General features: G+C 39.2%; 1 protein-coding gene across 1 annotated transcript in view; it reads left to right on the top strand.

The window, feature by feature from the left end:
* The window catches only part of LOC103182082 (mucin-16-like), a 51,309-nt gene that overhangs the window by 27,536 nt on the left and 4,993 nt on the right, over window positions 1-18,780 (top strand). The window contains exons 71-105 of the mRNA XM_042342860.1: window positions 320-387; window positions 591-760; window positions 945-971; window positions 1,511-1,671; window positions 1,765-1,832; window positions 1,984-2,153; window positions 2,337-2,363; window positions 3,141-3,292; window positions 3,744-3,811; window positions 4,015-4,184; window positions 4,367-4,393; window positions 5,159-5,310; window positions 5,762-5,829; window positions 6,033-6,202; window positions 6,387-6,413; window positions 7,188-7,339; window positions 7,790-7,857; window positions 8,060-8,229; window positions 10,220-10,243; window positions 11,017-11,177; window positions 11,270-11,337; window positions 12,181-12,350; window positions 12,504-12,530; window positions 13,765-13,919; window positions 14,017-14,075; window positions 14,550-14,719; window positions 14,826-14,849; window positions 15,798-15,946; window positions 16,039-16,097; window positions 16,215-16,384; window positions 16,732-16,895; window positions 17,030-17,097; window positions 17,815-17,972; window positions 18,267-18,379; window positions 18,475-18,542. Of these exons, the coding sequence (XP_042198794.1) occupies window positions 320-387; window positions 591-760; window positions 945-971; window positions 1,511-1,671; window positions 1,765-1,832; window positions 1,984-2,153; window positions 2,337-2,363; window positions 3,141-3,292; window positions 3,744-3,811; window positions 4,015-4,184; window positions 4,367-4,393; window positions 5,159-5,310; window positions 5,762-5,829; window positions 6,033-6,202; window positions 6,387-6,413; window positions 7,188-7,339; window positions 7,790-7,857; window positions 8,060-8,229; window positions 10,220-10,243; window positions 11,017-11,177; window positions 11,270-11,337; window positions 12,181-12,350; window positions 12,504-12,530; window positions 13,765-13,919; window positions 14,017-14,075; window positions 14,550-14,719; window positions 14,826-14,849; window positions 15,798-15,946; window positions 16,039-16,097; window positions 16,215-16,384; window positions 16,732-16,895; window positions 17,030-17,097; window positions 17,815-17,972; window positions 18,267-18,379; window positions 18,475-18,542 (3,722 nt within the window). The remainder of the gene's footprint in view (window positions 1-319; window positions 388-590; window positions 761-944; window positions 972-1,510; window positions 1,672-1,764; window positions 1,833-1,983; window positions 2,154-2,336; window positions 2,364-3,140; window positions 3,293-3,743; window positions 3,812-4,014; window positions 4,185-4,366; window positions 4,394-5,158; window positions 5,311-5,761; window positions 5,830-6,032; window positions 6,203-6,386; window positions 6,414-7,187; window positions 7,340-7,789; window positions 7,858-8,059; window positions 8,230-10,219; window positions 10,244-11,016; window positions 11,178-11,269; window positions 11,338-12,180; window positions 12,351-12,503; window positions 12,531-13,764; window positions 13,920-14,016; window positions 14,076-14,549; window positions 14,720-14,825; window positions 14,850-15,797; window positions 15,947-16,038; window positions 16,098-16,214; window positions 16,385-16,731; window positions 16,896-17,029; window positions 17,098-17,814; window positions 17,973-18,266; window positions 18,380-18,474; window positions 18,543-18,780) is intronic.

The following is an 18,780-nucleotide window of genomic DNA, read 5'->3' as shown; positions in this document are numbered from 1 at the left end:
ATAAATAAATAAATGCAGCAGATATTTCTTTTTTTTAGGAAATAACATTATGGGATTTAGTACAGAGGGAGTTCGGGACATATGTGTATGTGACCGGCAGGAAGTTGGAAGGCAAACTAGATGGAACTTGGTCTTTTTTCATGTAGCATTTCTCATGTTCTCAGGTCCGGTATGAAGGGCGTTATTAAGTGCAAGTTGAAGATGTTGTCATCGACAGTAGGATGACTTAAGGGGAAGTGACAAGTTAAGACAGGGCTGAGATATCGGGAATTTACTCTTTTTGGTGATTTCTTCTAATCTTTTGTTTGATTTCCTGCAGCTTGATAATATTTTTAATAACAGCAACATCAGCCCAGCATTCTCACATTGCAAAGTAGAATCGCTCAGGTAAGAATTTGTTTCTCAGCCGCAAATAGACATTGTTAGATTGGAAATATGTTTTCTTTTTCACGAACACACCTTCAAGTGGATATTCTAATGCTTTCCTTAACATCACATTTACACAATAGTCACTTTCTCATAATACTAATAACCTTAATGTGTGATCTCTTTTCATTCCTGCCAAATTAATTGATTTTTGTATTTGACAGTCGTGCAAAGGTTGACCACACATCAGTGTACGCTCTCTGTACTTTCAAAAACAACACCGAAATTGGGAATGTCGATAAGGTTCTCATTTACAAGAAGTTCAGTGAAGAAACAAACCAGATCTCTCTCCTGGGAACATATACACTGGACACCAACAGTCTCTACGTAAATGGTAACGATGAAGTCTGAAGAAATATTCTATTGTATCAAACTGTGTTGGGTGTATATGAAACCTTGTGTTCGAGTGTAATTTAATAAGTTACGGAAAAAGCTAATTGTATTGTGGTGTTTGAAAATATCAAGGAGATTATTTCATTGATTTCAATCATTCTAAGTGCATTTTCTTGCTTCCTCAGGTTATCACGAAACAACTCCTTTAACCAGTAAGTCTGACCTGTTTGTGTGCAGTTTTGGGGAATGGAGCCTTAAACAAATCAGTAAATAGTTTGTGTGTTTCAGTAGCCCGGCACAATTCATGTGCTCATCCTCTAAAAAAAATCAGGCCACGTTTGTGTTCAGTTTCTCAGTGTATAGTCAAGATCATGGTGAGAGCATCAAGAATTTGAAAAGTCACAAACTGTTTGAAATGCATAAACATGGACACTGGAGTTGGCTATTCAGCCCTCGAGCCTCTTCCACCATTTTTACGTCCAATTACCTGCCTTTGGCCCGTATCCCTTAATACCTTGATCTAGCAAATAGCTATCCACCTCAGGCTTGATGATCAAGCACTGAATTGAAAACTGAGTAGCAAATCTGAAGATCATTGGATTCAATTCAACTCAATACACCAAGTTGTGTTTTTGTTCAGTCCTGAATTAGATCCATTTCCTTTTACCATCATTAAAACGAAGTGCATCTAGTGGAGCAGATTTTTTTCATTGTATTTTGAGTCTAATACATTATTTGTGTACCTTTGCAGCGGAAGCACCAGTTGTGGTGGTAACACAAATTCCAAACCAGGGAGCACCTGCACTTCCGTTCAATGTGACCTTCATTATCACCAGCCTGGCATTCACATCAGAGCTGGGAAATCCTGAGTCTCCACTCTACCATTCTGCAGCAAGTGTTATTAATGATAGGGTAAGCTTGTGCACTAATACGCAAATATTTCTAAATGAGTCTAAAATGCCAAAGTCGATCATTTCTGCTAATGCTTTGTTTTAAATCCCACAGCTTGACAACATCTTTAATAACAGCAACATCAGTCCAACATTCTCACGTTGCAAACTAAAATCGCTCAGGTAAGCAATGTTGTTCTTTGCACAAAATATACTTTTTTAGATTCCATGTCAATTTTTGTATTGTGGACAGGTCCGTTTGCTATGATGCTCATATTGTTAATGTGCAATCTCTCTTCATTAATGCCGATTTAATTGATTGTTTATTTGACAGTCGTGTAAATGATGACCAGACATCAGTGTACGCTCTCTGTACTTTCAAAAACACCACCGGGATTGGGAATGTCGATAAGGTTACCGTTTACAAGACATTCAGTGAAAAAACAAACCAGATCTCTCTCCTGGGAACATATACACTGGACACCAACAGTCTCTATGTAAATGGTAATGATGAATTCTGATGGAAATATTCTATTGTATCCACTGTGTATTATATACGTGAAAGCTTTTGTTCGAATGTAATTTAATAAGTAAAAACAAGCTAATTGAATTATGGTGTTTACAAATATCAAGGAGAATGATTTCATTGAGTTCAAACATCCTAAGTGCATTTTCTTGCTTCCTCAGGTTACCACGAAACAACTCCTTTAACAAGTAAGTCTGACCTGTTTTCGTGCAGTTTCGGGGAATGGGGTCTTGAATAAATCAGCTTACAGTTTCATTGCCTCGACGCAACGACAATAATATGAGTTTATCAACTGAGATGGGAACTTTAAGAATTCAGTAAACAGTTTGTGTGTCTCGGCTGTGCAGCTTAATGTGCGTTTATCCTCTAAGAAATCAGGCGACATTCGTGTTCAGTTTCTCAGGATAACATAATCAGCATCATGATGAGAGCCTCCAGAATTTCAAAGACACGCTCTATGTCCCCCACCGGCCCACCTCACCATCGGCGGTCGAGCCTTCAGCCTCTCTGCCCCACCCTCTGGATGGGGATAAATGGATGTCAGTGGAAACTCAAACCAGATCTCTTTCTTGGAAACATATACACTAGTCATCCCTTTCGGCACGCTCCTTCCCTTGCCACCTTCAACACACGCCTCAAGACCCTCCTCTTTGGCAGCATCTCCAGCCTCCCTCCTACCCTCTCTAACCTCCACCCTCAGTGATCCCAACTTGGGTCCTCACCCCTGACTGCTCAGCGCCTTGGGACGTCCACCCGACGTGAAAGGCGCTTTACAAACGTTATTTTGTAATAAATACTCAATAGACGATCATTAGTTTCAATTAAATACAATAAGCCAATGAAGTATCTTTGATATTCATCACCAGATATGTTAACCTTTTACCCATCATTAGCATAAAGTATATGAAGTGTTATACATTGACATTGTATTTTCAGTCTCGTACATTATCTGTGTGTGTTTGCAGCACAAGGACCAACTGTGGAGGTAACTCCAAATCCACCTCTGGAAGAAGCATTCAATGTGACCTTCATTATCACCAACCTGCCATTCACACCAGAGCTGGAAAATTCAGGATCTCAACTGCACAATTCTGCAGCAAAGGTTATTGCTAATCGGGTAAGATGGCAGTTTGTAAATATATAGAGATTTGTTGAAAACGTAATAGAATAAACTTCTGATAACTTGTATCAGTGACAGGTGATCAGGCTCAGTAATGAGCCGTCCAGAGTAGCAAATTAAGCTTCTGTTATAAATAAATAAATGCAGCAGATATTTCTTTTTTTTAGGAAATAACATGATGGGATTTAGGACAGAGGGAGTTCGGGACATATGTGTATGTGACCGGCAGGAAGTTGGAAAGCAAACTAGATGGAACTTGGTCTTTTTTCATGTAGCATTTCTCATGTTCTCAGGTCCGGTATGAAGGGCGTTATTAAGTGCAAGTTGAAGATGTTGTCATCGACAGTAGGATGACTTAAGGGGACGTGACAAGTTAAGACAGGGCTGAGATATCGGGAATTTACTCTTTTTGGTGATTTCTTCTAATCTTTTGTTTGATTTCCTGCAGCTTGATAATATTTTTAATAACAGCAACATCAGCCCAGCATTCTCACATTGCAAAGTAGAATCGCTCAGGTAAGAATTTGTTTCTCAGCCGCAAATAGACATTGTTAGATTGGAAATATGTTTTCTTTTTCACGAACACACCTTCAAGTGGATATTCTAATGCTTTCCTTAACATCACATTTACACAATAGTCACTTTCTCATAATACTAATAACCTTAATGTGTAATCTCTTTTCATTCCTGCCAAATTAATTGATTTTTGTATTTGACAGTCGTGCAAAGGTTGACCACACATCAGTGTACGCTCTCTGTACTTTCAAAAACAACACCGAAATTGGGAATGTCGATAAGGTTATCATTTACAAGAAGTTCAGTGAAAAAACAAACCAGATCTCTCTCCTGGGAACATATACACTGGACACCAACAGTCTCTACGTAAATGGTAATGATGAATTCTGAAGAAATATTCTATTGTATCAAACTGTGTTGGGTGTATATGAAACCTTGTGTTCGAGCGTAATTTAATAAGTTACGGAAAACACTTATTGTATTTGTGTTTGAAAATATCAAGGAGATTATTTCATTGATTTCAATCATTCTCAGTGCATTTTCTTGTTTCCTCAGGTTATCACGAAACAACTCCTTTAACGAGTAAGTCTGACCTGTTTTTGTGCAGTTTCGGGGAATGAGGTCTTAAATAAATCAGCTTACAGGTTCGGTGCCTCGACAGAACAAATAATATGAGTTTATCAACTGAGATGAGGTCTTTAACAATTCAGTAAACACTTTGTGTGTCTCGGCTGTGCAGCTTAATTTGCGTTTATCCTCTAAGAAATCGAGCGACATTCGTGTTCAGTTTCTCAGGATAACATAGTCAGCATCATGATGAGAGCCTCCAGAATTTCAAAGGCCTTCTCTGTGACCCCCACCGGCCCACCTCACCATCGGCGGTCGAGCCTTCAGCCTCTCTGCCCCACCTTCTGGATGGGGATAAATGGATGTCAGCGGATACCCAAATCAGATCTCTCTTTTGGAAACATATAAACTAGATATCCCTTTCGCCTCGCTCCTTCCCTTGCCTCCTTCAACACATGCCTCAAAACCCTCCTCTTTGGCAGCGTCTCCAGCCTCCCTCCTACCCTCTGTACCCTCCACCCTCAGTGATCCCAACTTGGGTGCTAACCCCTGACTGCTCAGCGCCTTGGGACGTCCTCTCGACGTGAAAGGCGCTTTACAAACGTTATTTTGTGTTAAATACTCAATAGACCATCATTAAATACAATAAGCCAATGAAGTATCTTTGATATTCAGGATCAGATATATTAACTTTGTACCCATCATTAGCATAAAGTATATCAAGTGTTACACATTGACATTGTATTTTCAGTCTCGTACATTATCTGTGTGTCTTTGCAGCACAAGGACCAACTATGAAGGTAACTCCAAATCCACCTCTGGAAGAAGCGTTCAATGTGACCTTCATTATCACCAACCTGCCATTCACACCAGAGCTGGAAAATTCAGGATCTCAACTGTACAATTCTGCAGCAAATGTTATTGCTAATCGGGTAAGATGGCAGTATGTAATTATGTAGAGATGTGTTGAAAAAGTAATACAATAAATTCCTGATAACTTGTATCAGTGACAGGTGATCAGGCTCAGTCATGAGCCGTCCAGAGTCGCAAATTAAGCTTCTGTTATAAATAAATAAATACAGCAGATATTTCTTTTTTTTAGGAAATAACATTATGGGATTTAGTACAGAGGGAGTTCGGGACATATGTGTATGTGACCGGCAGGAAGTTGGAAGGCAAACTAGATGGAACTTGGTCTTTTTTCGTGTAGCATTTCTCATGTTCTCAGGTCCGGTATGAAGGGCGTTATTAAGTGCAAGTTGAAGATGTTGTCATCGACAGTCGGATGACTTAAGGGGAAGTGACAAGTTAAGACAGGGCTGAGATATCAGGAATTTACTCTATTTGGTGATTTCTCCTAATCTTTTGTTTGATTTCCTGCAGCTTGATAATATTTTTAATAACAGCAACATCAGCCCAGCATTCTCACATTGCAAAGTAGAATCGCTCAGGTAAGAATTTGTTTCTCAGTCCCAAATAGACATTGTTAGATTGGAAATATGTTTTCTTTTTCATGAGCACAACTTCAAGTGGATATTCTAATGCTTTCTTTAAAATCATATTTACACAATAGTCCCTTTCTCATAATACTAATAACCTTAATGTGTAATCTCTTTTCATTCCTGCCAAATTAATTGATTTTTTTATTTGACAGTCGTGCAAAGGTTGACCACACATCAGTGTACGCTCTCTGTACTTTCAAAAACAACACCGAAATTGGGAATGTCGATAAGGTTATCATTTACAAGAAGTTCAGTGAAAAAACAAACCAGATCTCTCTCCTGGGAACATATACACTGGACACCAACAGTCTCTACGTAAATGGTAACGATGAAGTCTGAAGAAATATTCTATTGTATCAAACTGTGTTGGGTGTATATGAAACCTTGTGTTCGAGTGTAATTTAATAAGTTACGGAAAAAGCTAATTGTATTGTGGTGTTTGAAAATATCAAGGAGATTATTTAATTGATTTCAATCATTCTAAGTGCATTTTCTTGTTTCATCAGGTTATCACGAAACAACTCCTTTCACGAGTAAGTCTGACCTGTTTTTGTGCAGTTTCGGGGAAGGGGTCTTAAATAAATCAGTAAACAGTTTCATTGCCTCGACGGAATGATAATAATATGAGTTTATCAACTGAGATGGGGTCTTTAACAATTCAGTAAACAGTTTGTGGGTCTCGGCTGTGCAGCTTAATATGCGTTTATCCTCTAAGAAATCAAACGACATTCATGTTCAGTTTCTCAGGATAACATAGTCAGCCTCATGTTGAGAGCCTCCAGAATTTCAAATGCCCCCTCTGTGTCCCCCACCGCCCCACCTCACCATCGGCGGTCGGGCCTTCAGCCTCTCTGCCCCACCCTCTGGATGGGGATAAATGGATGTCAGTGGAAACGCAAACCAGATCTCTCTCTTGGAAACATATACACTGGACATCCCTTTCGGCACGCTCCTTCCCTTGCCTCCTTCAACACACGCCTCAAGACCCTCCTCTTTGGCAGCATCTCCAGCCTCCCTCCTACCCTCTCTACCCTCCACCCTCAGTGATCCCAACTTGCGTCCTAATCCCTGACTGCTCAGCGCCTTGGGACGTCCACCCGACGTGAAAGGCGCTTTACAAACGTTATTTTGTGTTAAATACTCAATAGACGATCATTAGTTACAATGAAGTACAATAAGCCAATGAAGTATCTTTGATATTCATCATCAGATATCTTAACTTTTTACCCATCATTAGCGTAAAGTATATCAAGTTACACATTGACATTGTATTTTCAGTCTCGTACATTATCTGTGTGTCTTTGCAGCACAAGGACCAACTGTGAAGGTAACTCCAAATCCACCTCTGGAAGAAGCGTTCAATGTGACCTTCATTATCACCAACCTGCCATTCACACCAGAGCTGGAAAATTCAGGATCTCAACTGCACAATTCTGCAGCAAAGGTTATTGCTAATCGGGTAAGATGGCAGTTTGTAAATATGTAGAGATTTGTTGAAAACGTAATAGAATAAACTTCTGATAACTTGTATCAGTGACAGGTGATGAGGCTCAGTAATGAGCCGTCCAGAGTAGCAAATTAGGCTTTGGTTATAAATAAATAAATGCAGCAAATATTTCTTTCTTTTAGGAAATAACATTATGGGATTTAGTACAGAGGGAGTTCGGGACATATGTGTATATGACCGGCAGGAAGTTGGAAGGCAAACTAGATGGAACTTGGTCTTTTTTCATGTAGCATTTCTCATGTTCTTATGTCCGGTATGAAGGGCGTTATTAAGTGCAAGTTGAAGATGTTGTCATCGACAGTAGGATGACTTAAGGGGAAGTGACAAGTTAACACAGCGCTGAGATATCAGGAATGTACTCTTTTTGGTGATTTTTCTCATCTTTTGTTTGGTTTCCTGCAGCTTGATAATATTTTTAATAACAGCAACATCAGCCCAGCATTCTCACATTGCAATGTAGAATCGTTCAGGTAAGAATTTGTTTCTCAGTCCCAAACAGCCATTGTTAGATTGGAAATATGTTTTCCTTTTCATGAGCACATCTTGAAGTGGACATTCTAATGCTTTCTTTAAAATCACATTTACACAGTAGTCCCTTTCTCATAATAGTAATTAATTAATGTGTAATCTCTTTTCATTCTTGCCGCATTAATTGATTTTTTTATTTGACAGCCGTGCAAAGGTTGACCACACATCAGTGTACGCTCTCTGTACTTTCAAAAACAACCCCGAGATTGGGAATGTCGATAAGGTTATCATTTACAAGAAGTTCAGTGAAAAAACAAACCAGATCTCTCTCCTGGGAACATATACACTGGACACCAACAGTCTCTACGTAAATGGTAATGATGAATTCTGAAGAAATCTTCTATTATATCAAACTGTGTTGGGTGTATATGAAACCTTGTGATCGAGTGTAATTTAATAAATTACGGAAAAAGCTAATTGTATTGTGGTGTTTGAAAATATCAAGGAGATTGTTTCATTGATTTCAATCATTCTAAGTGCATTTTCTTGTTTCCTCAGATTATCACGAAACAACTCCTTTAACGAGTAAGTCTGACCTGTTTTTGTGCAGTTTCGGGAAATGGGGTCTTAAATAAATCAGCAAACAGTTTCATTGCCTCGACGGAACGACAATAATATGTGTTTATCAACTGAGATGGGAACTTTAACAATTCAGTAAACAGTTTGTGTGTCTCGGCTGTGCAGCTTAATGTGCATTTATCCTCTAAGAAATTAGGCGACATTCGTGCTCAGTTTCTCAGGATAACATAGTCAGCCTCATGTTGAGAGCCTCCAGAATTTCAAATGCCCGCTCGATGTACCCCACCGGCCCACCTCACCATCGGCGTCAGGCCTTGAGCCTCTCTGCCCCACCCTCTGGATGGGGATAAATGGATGTCAGTGGAAACTCAAACCAGATCTCTCTCTTGGAAACATATACACTAGACATCCCTTTCGGCACGCTCCTTCCCTTGCCTCCTTCAACACACGCCTCAAGACCCTCCTCTTTGGCAGCATCTCCAGCCTCCCTCCTACCCTCTCTTCCCTCCACCCTCTGTGATCCCAACTTGCGTCCTAATCCCTGACTGCTCAGCGCCTTGGGACGTCCTCTCGACATGAAAGGCGCTTTACAAATGTTATTTTGTATTAAATACTCAATAGACGATCATTAGTTTCAATTAAGTACAATAAGCCAATGAAGTATCTTTGATATTCATCATCAGATATATTAACTTTTTACCCATCATTAGCATAAAGTATATCAAGTTACACATTGACATTGTATTATCAGTCTCATACATTATCTGTGTGTGTCTTTGCAGCACAAGGACCAACTGTGAAGGTAACTCCAAATCCACCTCTGGAAGAAGCGTTCAATGTGACCTTCATTATCACCAACCTGCCATTGACACCAGAGCTGGAAAATTCAGGATCTCAACTGCACAATTCTGCAGCAAAGGTTATTGCTAATCGGGTAAGATGGCAGTTTGTAAATATGTGGAGATTTGTTGAAAATGTAACAGGAAGTTGGAAGGCAAACTTGATGGAACTTGGTCTTTTTTCGTGTAGCATTTCTCATGTTCTCAGGTCCGGTATGAAGGGCGTTATTAAGTGCAAGTTGAAGATGTTGTCATCGACAGTAGGATGACTTAAGGGGAAGTGACAAGTTAACACAGCGCTGAGATATCAGGAATGTACTCTTTTTGGTGATTTCTTCTAATCTTTTGTTTGATTTCCTGCAGCTTGATAATATTTTTAATAACAGCAACATCAGCCCAGCATTCTCACATTGCAATGTAGAATCGTTCAGGTAAGAATTTGTTTCTCAGTCCCAAACAGCCATTGTTAGATTGGAAATATGTTTTCCTTTTCATGAGCACATCTTCAAGTGGATATTCTAATGCTTTCTTTAAAATCACATTTATACAATGGTCCCTTTCTCATAATAGTAATTAATTAATGTGTAATCTCTTTTCAGTCCTGCCACATTAATTAATTTTTTTATTTGACAGTCGTGCAAAGGTTGACCACACATCAGTGTACGCTCTCTGTACTTTCAAAAACAACCCCGAGATTGGGAATGTCGATAAGGTGATCATTTACAAGAAGTTCAGTGAAAAAACAAACCAGATCTCTCTCCTGGGAACATATACACTGGACACCAACAGTCTCTACGTAAATGGTAATCGTGCAAATGATTGGAATATTCTTAATTTTGTATTGGAAGACTTTTGTTCATCTGATGTTATTATGAAAAGTTAATTTAATGTTTACTTTCTGTTGCACTTGTTAGCACAAGTTAACTGTTTTTTGTTGTTTTCTCAGGTTTCCACAAAGAAGCTTTGCCAAGTAAGTGAGGACTTGTCTTTGTGTTGCAATGCAGGGTACACCACAAATTGTGGTTCTTGCCGGAGATTTAAACTAAATCTGAAACTATATATTTTAACTAAATATAGCTTGGAATGACCCGAGTTGAATTGGTCATTGAATTAATTTCGGATGAGTGTTGGCCAGGATACTGAGAGAAGCTGCCTTCCCATTTCATATATTGTCATGGAATCTTTAACTTCCACCTGAACAGCCAGACGGCACCCATCACCATCTGCCTCAGAGGCAAGAGTGCTACTAACCGAGCCAGGCTAATTAGCGGAAATAGTTTTAAGCAGTGTCAAGGAATGGTGTACAACAACTTGCACATATATGGCGTCTTGCATGTATGGTAGCGTCTCAGAGCTTCATAGTGGAAGGGCCTGACTCCGAGCCGGGTTGGGGGGAAGGTGACCGTAAGCACGGTCGAAAAGGAAACTTTTCAGGCAGGACTCGAAAAAGGGGAGAGAGGGGGCAAGGAGGAAGGATTGAGGGAGAGTGTTCTAGAGTTTCGGGGAGTAGCGGCTGAATGCGCGACCTACAATGGTGGAGCGAAAGTCGCGAGGAACATGCAGGAGGTCGGTGCCAGTCGAGCTGAGGTGCTGGGTGGTAGAGGGGAGTGATGAGGTGGGAGAGGTAGTGGATATGGTGCCAGAGAGTGAAGGGATTTGAAAATGAGAAAAGTAGAGTGATTTTGGATGAAATGATCTTTCTCTGTTCCAAATATAAAAATGGATTTCCCTTTTTTCTTACAGCGGAAGAACCAATCGTGGTGGTAACACAAAATCCAAACCAGGGAGCACCAACACTGCAGTTTAATGTGACCTTCATTGTCACCAACCTGCCATTCACATCTCAACTACAAAATCCCGACACTGTTCTCTACCTTTCTGCATCGGCTATTATTGCTAATAGGGTATGCTTGTCATAGCAACAATTCAACACCAAAGAATACTAAATAATTCAGTTATTTATTTCTTCTAAAGTAATATGTTTTCTTTCATTCAGCTCGACAATTTGTATAACAATAGCATCATCAACAAAACATTTTCCAATTGCAATGTACAAAGCCTCAGGTAAGAATTTTCTTCACCAATTCAAGAAAATAAACTGTTTAGACAGCATTTTAGACAGCGCCCTTCATGTCGGGAGGATGTCTCAAAGCACTTCTCGCGATTTGTGGTAAAGCATTGTGTATTTTTTAGGTAGTTTTCTAAATGATAAATTCAGATAATGCCACCTTGGTCGTAGAAAACATGTTTTGGATAATTACACTGCACAGTATGCATTCGGCTAATGGAAGCAAAGTGGATGCACATCACACCAGTTTTCAGATTACATTATGTTATCAGATTGAAACTCATTTTGTTTCAATGGCTGAACACATTGGTTATTATTTGAAATGATTCATTTTCACAACCACAAAAATGAATCTCGAACTACATAGTCACTACTCCTTATAGTACATATCCTCTGAGGTGCTTTGAGAAGCCCTTCTCACTTAAAAGGTGCCCAAATAAAATTAAGTAATAATTATTAGCAATTTTTCCACAAATCTGCCTGTTCGATAACCTGTCAACACCAGCCTGGAGTTTCCATTTTGTAATTGTTCATGTTTGAATGAATGGTTCAAATATGGTGGATAGATTTTTGTTAGGTCAGGGTATCAAGGGACGTGGGGCAAAAGACAGGTATTTGGAGTTGAGGTATAGATCAGCCAAGATCTAATAAAACAGCGAAACAGGCTCAAGAGACTGAATAATAATAATAATCATAATAAATAATCCTTGCATTTGATATTGCGCCTGATCATGTCTTTGAGACATTTCAAAGAGCCTCGGAGAATGGCTTTCTCCTGCTTCTATGTTCCTGTGGTCACCCATGAGCTCTCTCGTTAATTGATTCATTTTATTTGACAGCCGTGCAAATATTGACAACACTTCAGTGCATGCAATATGCACTTTCAAAAAGGACCCCACTGTTCAGGACGTGGATAGAATCACCGTTTACAAGACCTTCAGTGAGAAGACAAACCATATTTCTGCCTTGGCAAGATACGATCTGGACAGCAACAGCCTCTATGTGAATGGTAATTGTTCAGGTTAAATTATACTCGGCATTCAATAAATTGTCTGGAGTCTCCGGTGATTGAGAAGCGTGGAGCCAAAAACATTTAGAATGCTTTCAAAATAAATACTTAACTGTGATAAATTATCCTAAAGAGAATTTCTTTATTCCTCAGATTATCACGAATCAGCTGCTTTACCCAGTAAGTCTGACCTTTTTTTTATAAAACGTGTGTCAATGTTCATTGCACCTTAAGGTCGTGACTGAACTGCTTGGAAGGGGGCGAGGGAGGTGGTAAGCAGGGTGTCCTTGGAACTGAGCTGCGTCCAAGATGATGTGCTTGGCAATGGAATGGTGGAATTGACTCAAATCTTTATGATAGTTTCAGAGCATAGAGCATCATACTTTATGCCCAACCACTGAACTGCCATAGAAGTTTAGTGCTTAGTACATCAGTTTTAATACAGAACGGTAAATGGTGCGCTATAGAGATCTTTCACTGTTTTTAAAGGACACTAAAATTGATCATACCCGTTAGGAAGCAGAAGTCCATTGTTTTAATTTAAACTAAAAAAGAGTTGATGAAATGCCTTTATTCTATAATTTTATACATAATGGAGTCCTGAGCTAAGTGGTTAGAGCACTCGCCTCGCAAGGGAGAGGACCTGGGTTCAATGCCCAGGCAGAACGAAGCGTTAGGCAAGTTTCCTTACTCCACACGCTTCTGTTTAGCCAGCCATAAATGGGAATGCGGTTGTTAGTTGATTGGTGGATCGCTTTTCCCCGGGGTAATAATCCATCCAAAAAAGTAATAAAATAAAAATAATTTAGTCACTCAATCCACAACTGGTTGTGGGACGCTGTTGTGCGCAATTGTCTGCCGTGTTTCGTCCACAAAATATAGTCAGTTCACTTTGCAGTATATTCTGTGAAGTGCTTTGAGACGTCTCGAAGACTCGCTAAATCAGATGCAAGGATTATTATTATAATCTATACATTTGATACAGTTCCTCATTGTGTCAAAATATCTCCAAGTGCCTCACAGACTTTTCTGTAAATTAGGTCACATTATATTTGTAGGTAAAATAGGCTGCCCATTTGCACGTAGCAAACAGCCGTAAAGTGAACGAGTTTTCCTTTCCTTGGCTCTTGCTAACTTGCCTGAATGCTTTCCGGGTTTAAGCAAGCAGGATGCTTCACTCCGGGCAGAGAGTGTGCACTCCCCTTCCAGACACAGGGAAATTCATACGTGTAGGAGGCATACATATCTGGAAAGCTCAGTCTGCTTTAGAAGCTCTTAAGCATGGTGACTAAGAAAAAAAAACAATCTTTTCCATTATGTAAAATAATAATAATCCTCGCATTTGAAGCGCTTGAAGAGTAAGTAGGTTTGCATTGTGTTTGGGGTTTAAAGCTTTAACAGAGTTTCTTTGCAGCGGAAGCACCAATTGTGACACAAAATCCAGACCAGGAACTGCCAACATCTACGTTCAATCTAACCTTCATCATCACCAACCTGCCCTTCACACTATACCTCCAAAACAGCAATTCTCAGCTCTTCAGATCTGCCTCAGCCATTATTACCAATAGGGTAAGCTTAAACCAGCACCCTGCTTGGTTAAAAAAATATTTCAGCCTTTTATGTCGAATCATTTGTTCTAAAATAGGTTTGTTTTTAATCCCCGCAGCTTAAGCATGTATTCAAGGGCAGCCCGAAGTTCACAGGATGTACAATAAGATCTCTCAAGTAAGTCATTGCCACATAGTTCAGGATCTGCATTGTCCACTGATATTTTCAAGGCATGAACTAGCTTCAGAGAAGTTTGCCAGAGTTAGGCAGCTGTGAAAACATCTTATGTGCATCCACCGCATAGCTGAGACTTGTGTTTACAAGTATACAAGATACGGATCTTGCAAGGATCACAAGAGAAGTTTGGATGAAGCCAATTTGACCTTGTCCTTCCAGATGCCACACCCTAATGTCCTCCCATCACAGCATCAAACTGCTTCTTCAATAATTCCAACTTCTGGTAGATTTTAATGGTGGGAATGGAGTGGGAGAGACAGTTCTGTAATTGGAATTATAAAGATCTATCACTGAATAGCTCTATTTTTCTACCATCTGCAAATCTTACTTCTTTCACAAAATGGATCCATTCTGGGGGAGCGGTGAGGGCTGCAAATTTTATTCGAGAGTCTCATTATTCTCTCTATTTGACAGTCGTGCAAATGTTGACAACACTTCAGTGGAAGCAATCTGTGTGTTCGACAAAAACCCTGCTGTTGCAAACCTGACAAAAGTTATGGTTTACAAGATGTTCAAGGAAAACACAACGCAGATCTCAATCTTGGGAACATACTCACTGGACAGCAATAGCCTCTATGTAAACGGTAAATGCACATTTTCACTTCAGTGAAAGTTTACAAATTGGATTATATTTCAAGGGAAATAGTAAACTGAATAAATCAACCAAAAATATCTTTTTTATTCCTTTAGATTATCACGAAACCACTTCATCCGGTAAGTCTAAAATTGTCCGTTTTCTTTGATATTTAAAACATGCTTTGTATTTGCATAGCAATCTTTATACTTATAATATGTGGCACCGTGCATTCGAAAGAATATCTTAATGCTCTCAAAATAGGAAGGTTTCTCCTGGTGTCCTGGATAAAATTAGTCATTGACTTCATGACTGTTAGTGGCATAATGCTGTGTGTAAATTGGCTGCTTTGTTCACCTACACAACAGCAACGACATTTATATAGGGCCGTTCACACGGGGTAGCATCCTGGAGTGTTTAAATGCACAAGTCACTAAACTTTACTGTAAATCCAATGTAGCGTTTAGAGACGTCACAATGTCATAAGGCGCAATGTCAAACAATACTTATTATCATTAGTTATTATGGAGTTTACACTCCATTGTAAATCATGACATTTTACATTAGAAAATACTATTTAAAGAGGGTTTTACCTACTCTGAGTCATTCAGCAACATTTCCCCACTGAGCTGTTTGGGATAGTCTGGCCCATTTATCAGGCTTAAAATAACAAGAAGAATAAAATTACATTTGTATAGAGCCCTCCATGTCCCAAGCGGCTGGACAATCAGTGTTTCAAACCCGAGCTGGGGGTCGGGATTGGGGAGGATGGAGGGCAGGGGTGAAGCAGGGTGATCGAAAGCACGGTCGAAAAGGAGGGTCTTGAGATGTGTCTTGAATGAGGCAAGACAAATAACACAGTAAAACAGTGTGATATAAAAGACCTGAATTTCGAAGGTCACCAGAATCGATCGCACCCATTAGCCAGCAGAGATGACGATTTTCATGTAAGATCAACAAATCAATGGAATGCTTTAGTTTCTGGCTACTCTTTGGACAAATCCCCCTGACTTAAAACAAAGCCAATTGAAAGAAAGTAGGCTTGCAATGTCTTTTTAGTTTAATGCTTTAACGGAGTTTCTTTGCAGGCGGAGATCCGATTGTAACACCAACTCCCGAGCCGGAATTGCCTATTTTCAATGTGAGCTTCATCATCATCAACCTGCCCTTCACACGATACCTCCAAAACCCAAATTCTCAACTCCACAAATCTGCCTTAGCCATTATTACTAACCGGGTAAGCTTAGACGAGCACTATTATTGTTAAGCGATCCCTCATTTTGTAAAACATCACTTCTTCTAAAATATGTTTTTTTTTAATGCCTGCAGCTTGATAATATATACCACACCAGCCCGGAGTTCTCACATTGTACAATAAGATCTCTCAGGTAAGAGCCTTTGGGTCCAAAATTGAAATGAGTCGCAGTGTTCTGGCATCCAACCCACATTCCCCTCCCTTCCTCTTGTCTTTCCTGTGATTAAGTAAACTTTTTCCTTTTTGACAGTCGAGCAAATGTTGACAACACTTCAGTAAATGGGGTCTGCATTTTCGACAAAAAACCCATTGCTCAGCAAGTCACAAGAGACACAGTTTATGAGAAGTTCAAGCAAAACACGGAGCAGATTTCAACCTTAGGAATGTACAAACTGGACAGCAACAGCCTCTATGTGAATGGTAACTATGCGTTCAAGTTCATTATTCTCTGGTTTCAAAAAGTATATATTTTTGTATTTCAACATTTACCATATTTACAAAATATGTTGCTCTGTTGCTTTTAAACTAAGCAAGATGTTGGAAAAATTTAGTGCTTCCTCAAAGGCATAAAAAAGAATTAGCACCCCATCACATCTAATAATAATAATCCTTGCATTTGATATAGCATCTTAACATGTCTTCGAGATGCCTCAAAACGTTTCACAGAATATACTGTAATGTGAATTGACTGTATTTTGTGGGCGAAATTATTGTCAAAATCTATTTGCGGGGAACTGAGTTAAGTACAATGTATATTTTTATTTTAGGCTACCAGCAATTCAAACCAACCACACAGCCGCCAGTTACAGCCTCTGTTCCCCTTGAATCATTTGATCTCGACTTTACAATATCAAGCAGGCAGTTCACAGAAGAACTTGCAAACAAAGATTCACGTGACTATAAAAGCCTAGAAACCGATATCATTACCTCGGTAAGGACATTTTTTTTTCAGCTGCTTTGATTCTATAAAAAGCAATTGCATTATATAATCTGGGCATAAGTCCCAAAAGATAATTCATGTTAAAATAAGAAGAGATTGATATTTACTACTCTATTATTTTGCAGCTTGCAGAGTTATTTAAACAGAGCGCACTAAAGGACAACTTCAAATACTGTGAGATTACTGGATTAAGGTAATGTTATTTTTCAGGGGTGGGGGTGGAGGCATGCTTTATGGTATGTGACTGAAAAGCACATTATTGAGAGAATGTATATCAAAAGATGTAATGGAATAGTGTCGCTATAGTGGTTTAACATTACAGGATACATAGGCTGGAAAGCTGAATTGATGTTAAGCTTGCAATAATCAATAGGACAAACATACAAACCATTTCACAAGGAATTACATGGAATGATACAGCGCCAGAACAATTTCCCTGTGTCTGTAACACAATGCATACTTTACGTCTGGAGGGATGCCCTCTGCTTACCTAATTCCAGAAAGTATTAATTGCTGGTTGGCAAGAGTCAAGGCTTGGGGAGTACTGCAATAAAATCATATATCTTGCCAAGCTTTCCGCTGCTGTCCATCTTGGACCACCTTCCCATTCGGGCTTTGAATTGTGGGGCTAACAAGAGCTGAGTAGGAAAAATCACTGCCCCTAATTTGTCCCTTAAATTCTTGCTGACGAGCCACGCTGGCCGTTTTTTTCATCAGCAGAGCCTTGGATTACTGTGGACCTCACTGGCTCAGGAATGGGACTACCAAGATTGTCACGGAGAGTTGTGGATTAGCAGAGTTAATTGCAAATATATATTGAGGACTTGCCTTTACCTAACATTAAGTTATTAATGAATATCAACTCAAATTTTCTTTTGTTTTTCGATTTTGGAATCCTTTCTTTGAGCAGTCGTGGATCAGTCAAAGTCGCGAGCAAATGCTTCTTCACGGAAAAGAAGATAAACACACCCGTGAACTCAGGCACAGTTAGAACATCATTTTCTAAGGGAACAAATGGCATTAAACAGCTTGGAAAATTCCAACTGAAAAGGAACGACCTGAATGTTGGTAAGTTTTAGAACACATTTTTTACCTAAAGATTTGAATGTTTAAAAAAGTGCTCATTATTGCTCAGTTACTGGAACAGAACATGAAAAAATATTTTTCTAAATGTGAAGCAAAATAATTTAGTGAAATAGCCTGAAACAACTTGATGCTGTGATGGGAGGAGGGGTGTTCTGGAAGGATGAGATCAAATGGGCCTTTATCCAGACCAGTCTTGCGACCTTGTGAACTCTGTAGTACTTTTCTTCCATGTTCTGCGTTCTCAGTTTAAGATATTTTACTGATATTTCCAAACAGCCCCAGAAAGAAGCCCACTTACTTTCAAGATGCGATTCACTATATTCAACCCGCTACCTGCCAGAGATACAATTAACACAAACAATATCAACACGACTCTTATTAATGATAAGGTAAGCTGACACAGCACAGTTATTTGAGAAACAATGAGATGTTATTATGTCTGTGTTATTTGCCATTATAAAACACTTTTTTTAATATCCTGCAGCTCAACAATCTCTATGAAAACAGCAAATTCAATGAAACCTTCATAAATTGCAATGTTACTTCTCTCAGGTAAGAAATACCTTTCAAGGACACTCTTATCTTTGCAAATATTAAAATAATAAAACTGTTATTTTTTCAGTCTTCTCAGTACTGCTACTGAAAATGTAAGGCTGACCTTTCATGGGCCATTATATTTATCAACCTTGGCTTTGTGAGTTTATTATAAAATATACTTATACTATCTATCTTCAAACCCCACCTTCAAACTTATCTCTTTGACCACTCCTACGGACACCTTGCCAGGCTT

The sequence above is a fragment of the Callorhinchus milii genome, unplaced genomic scaffold, assembly GCF_018977255.1.
Source record: "Callorhinchus milii isolate IMCB2004 unplaced genomic scaffold, IMCB_Cmil_1.0 Scaffold21, whole genome shotgun sequence".
Taxonomy (NCBI): Eukaryota; Metazoa; Chordata; class Chondrichthyes; order Chimaeriformes; family Callorhinchidae; genus Callorhinchus; species Callorhinchus milii.
The sequence above is the reverse complement of the archived record's forward strand: the minus strand, read 5'-3'. Positions and strand labels throughout refer to the sequence as shown.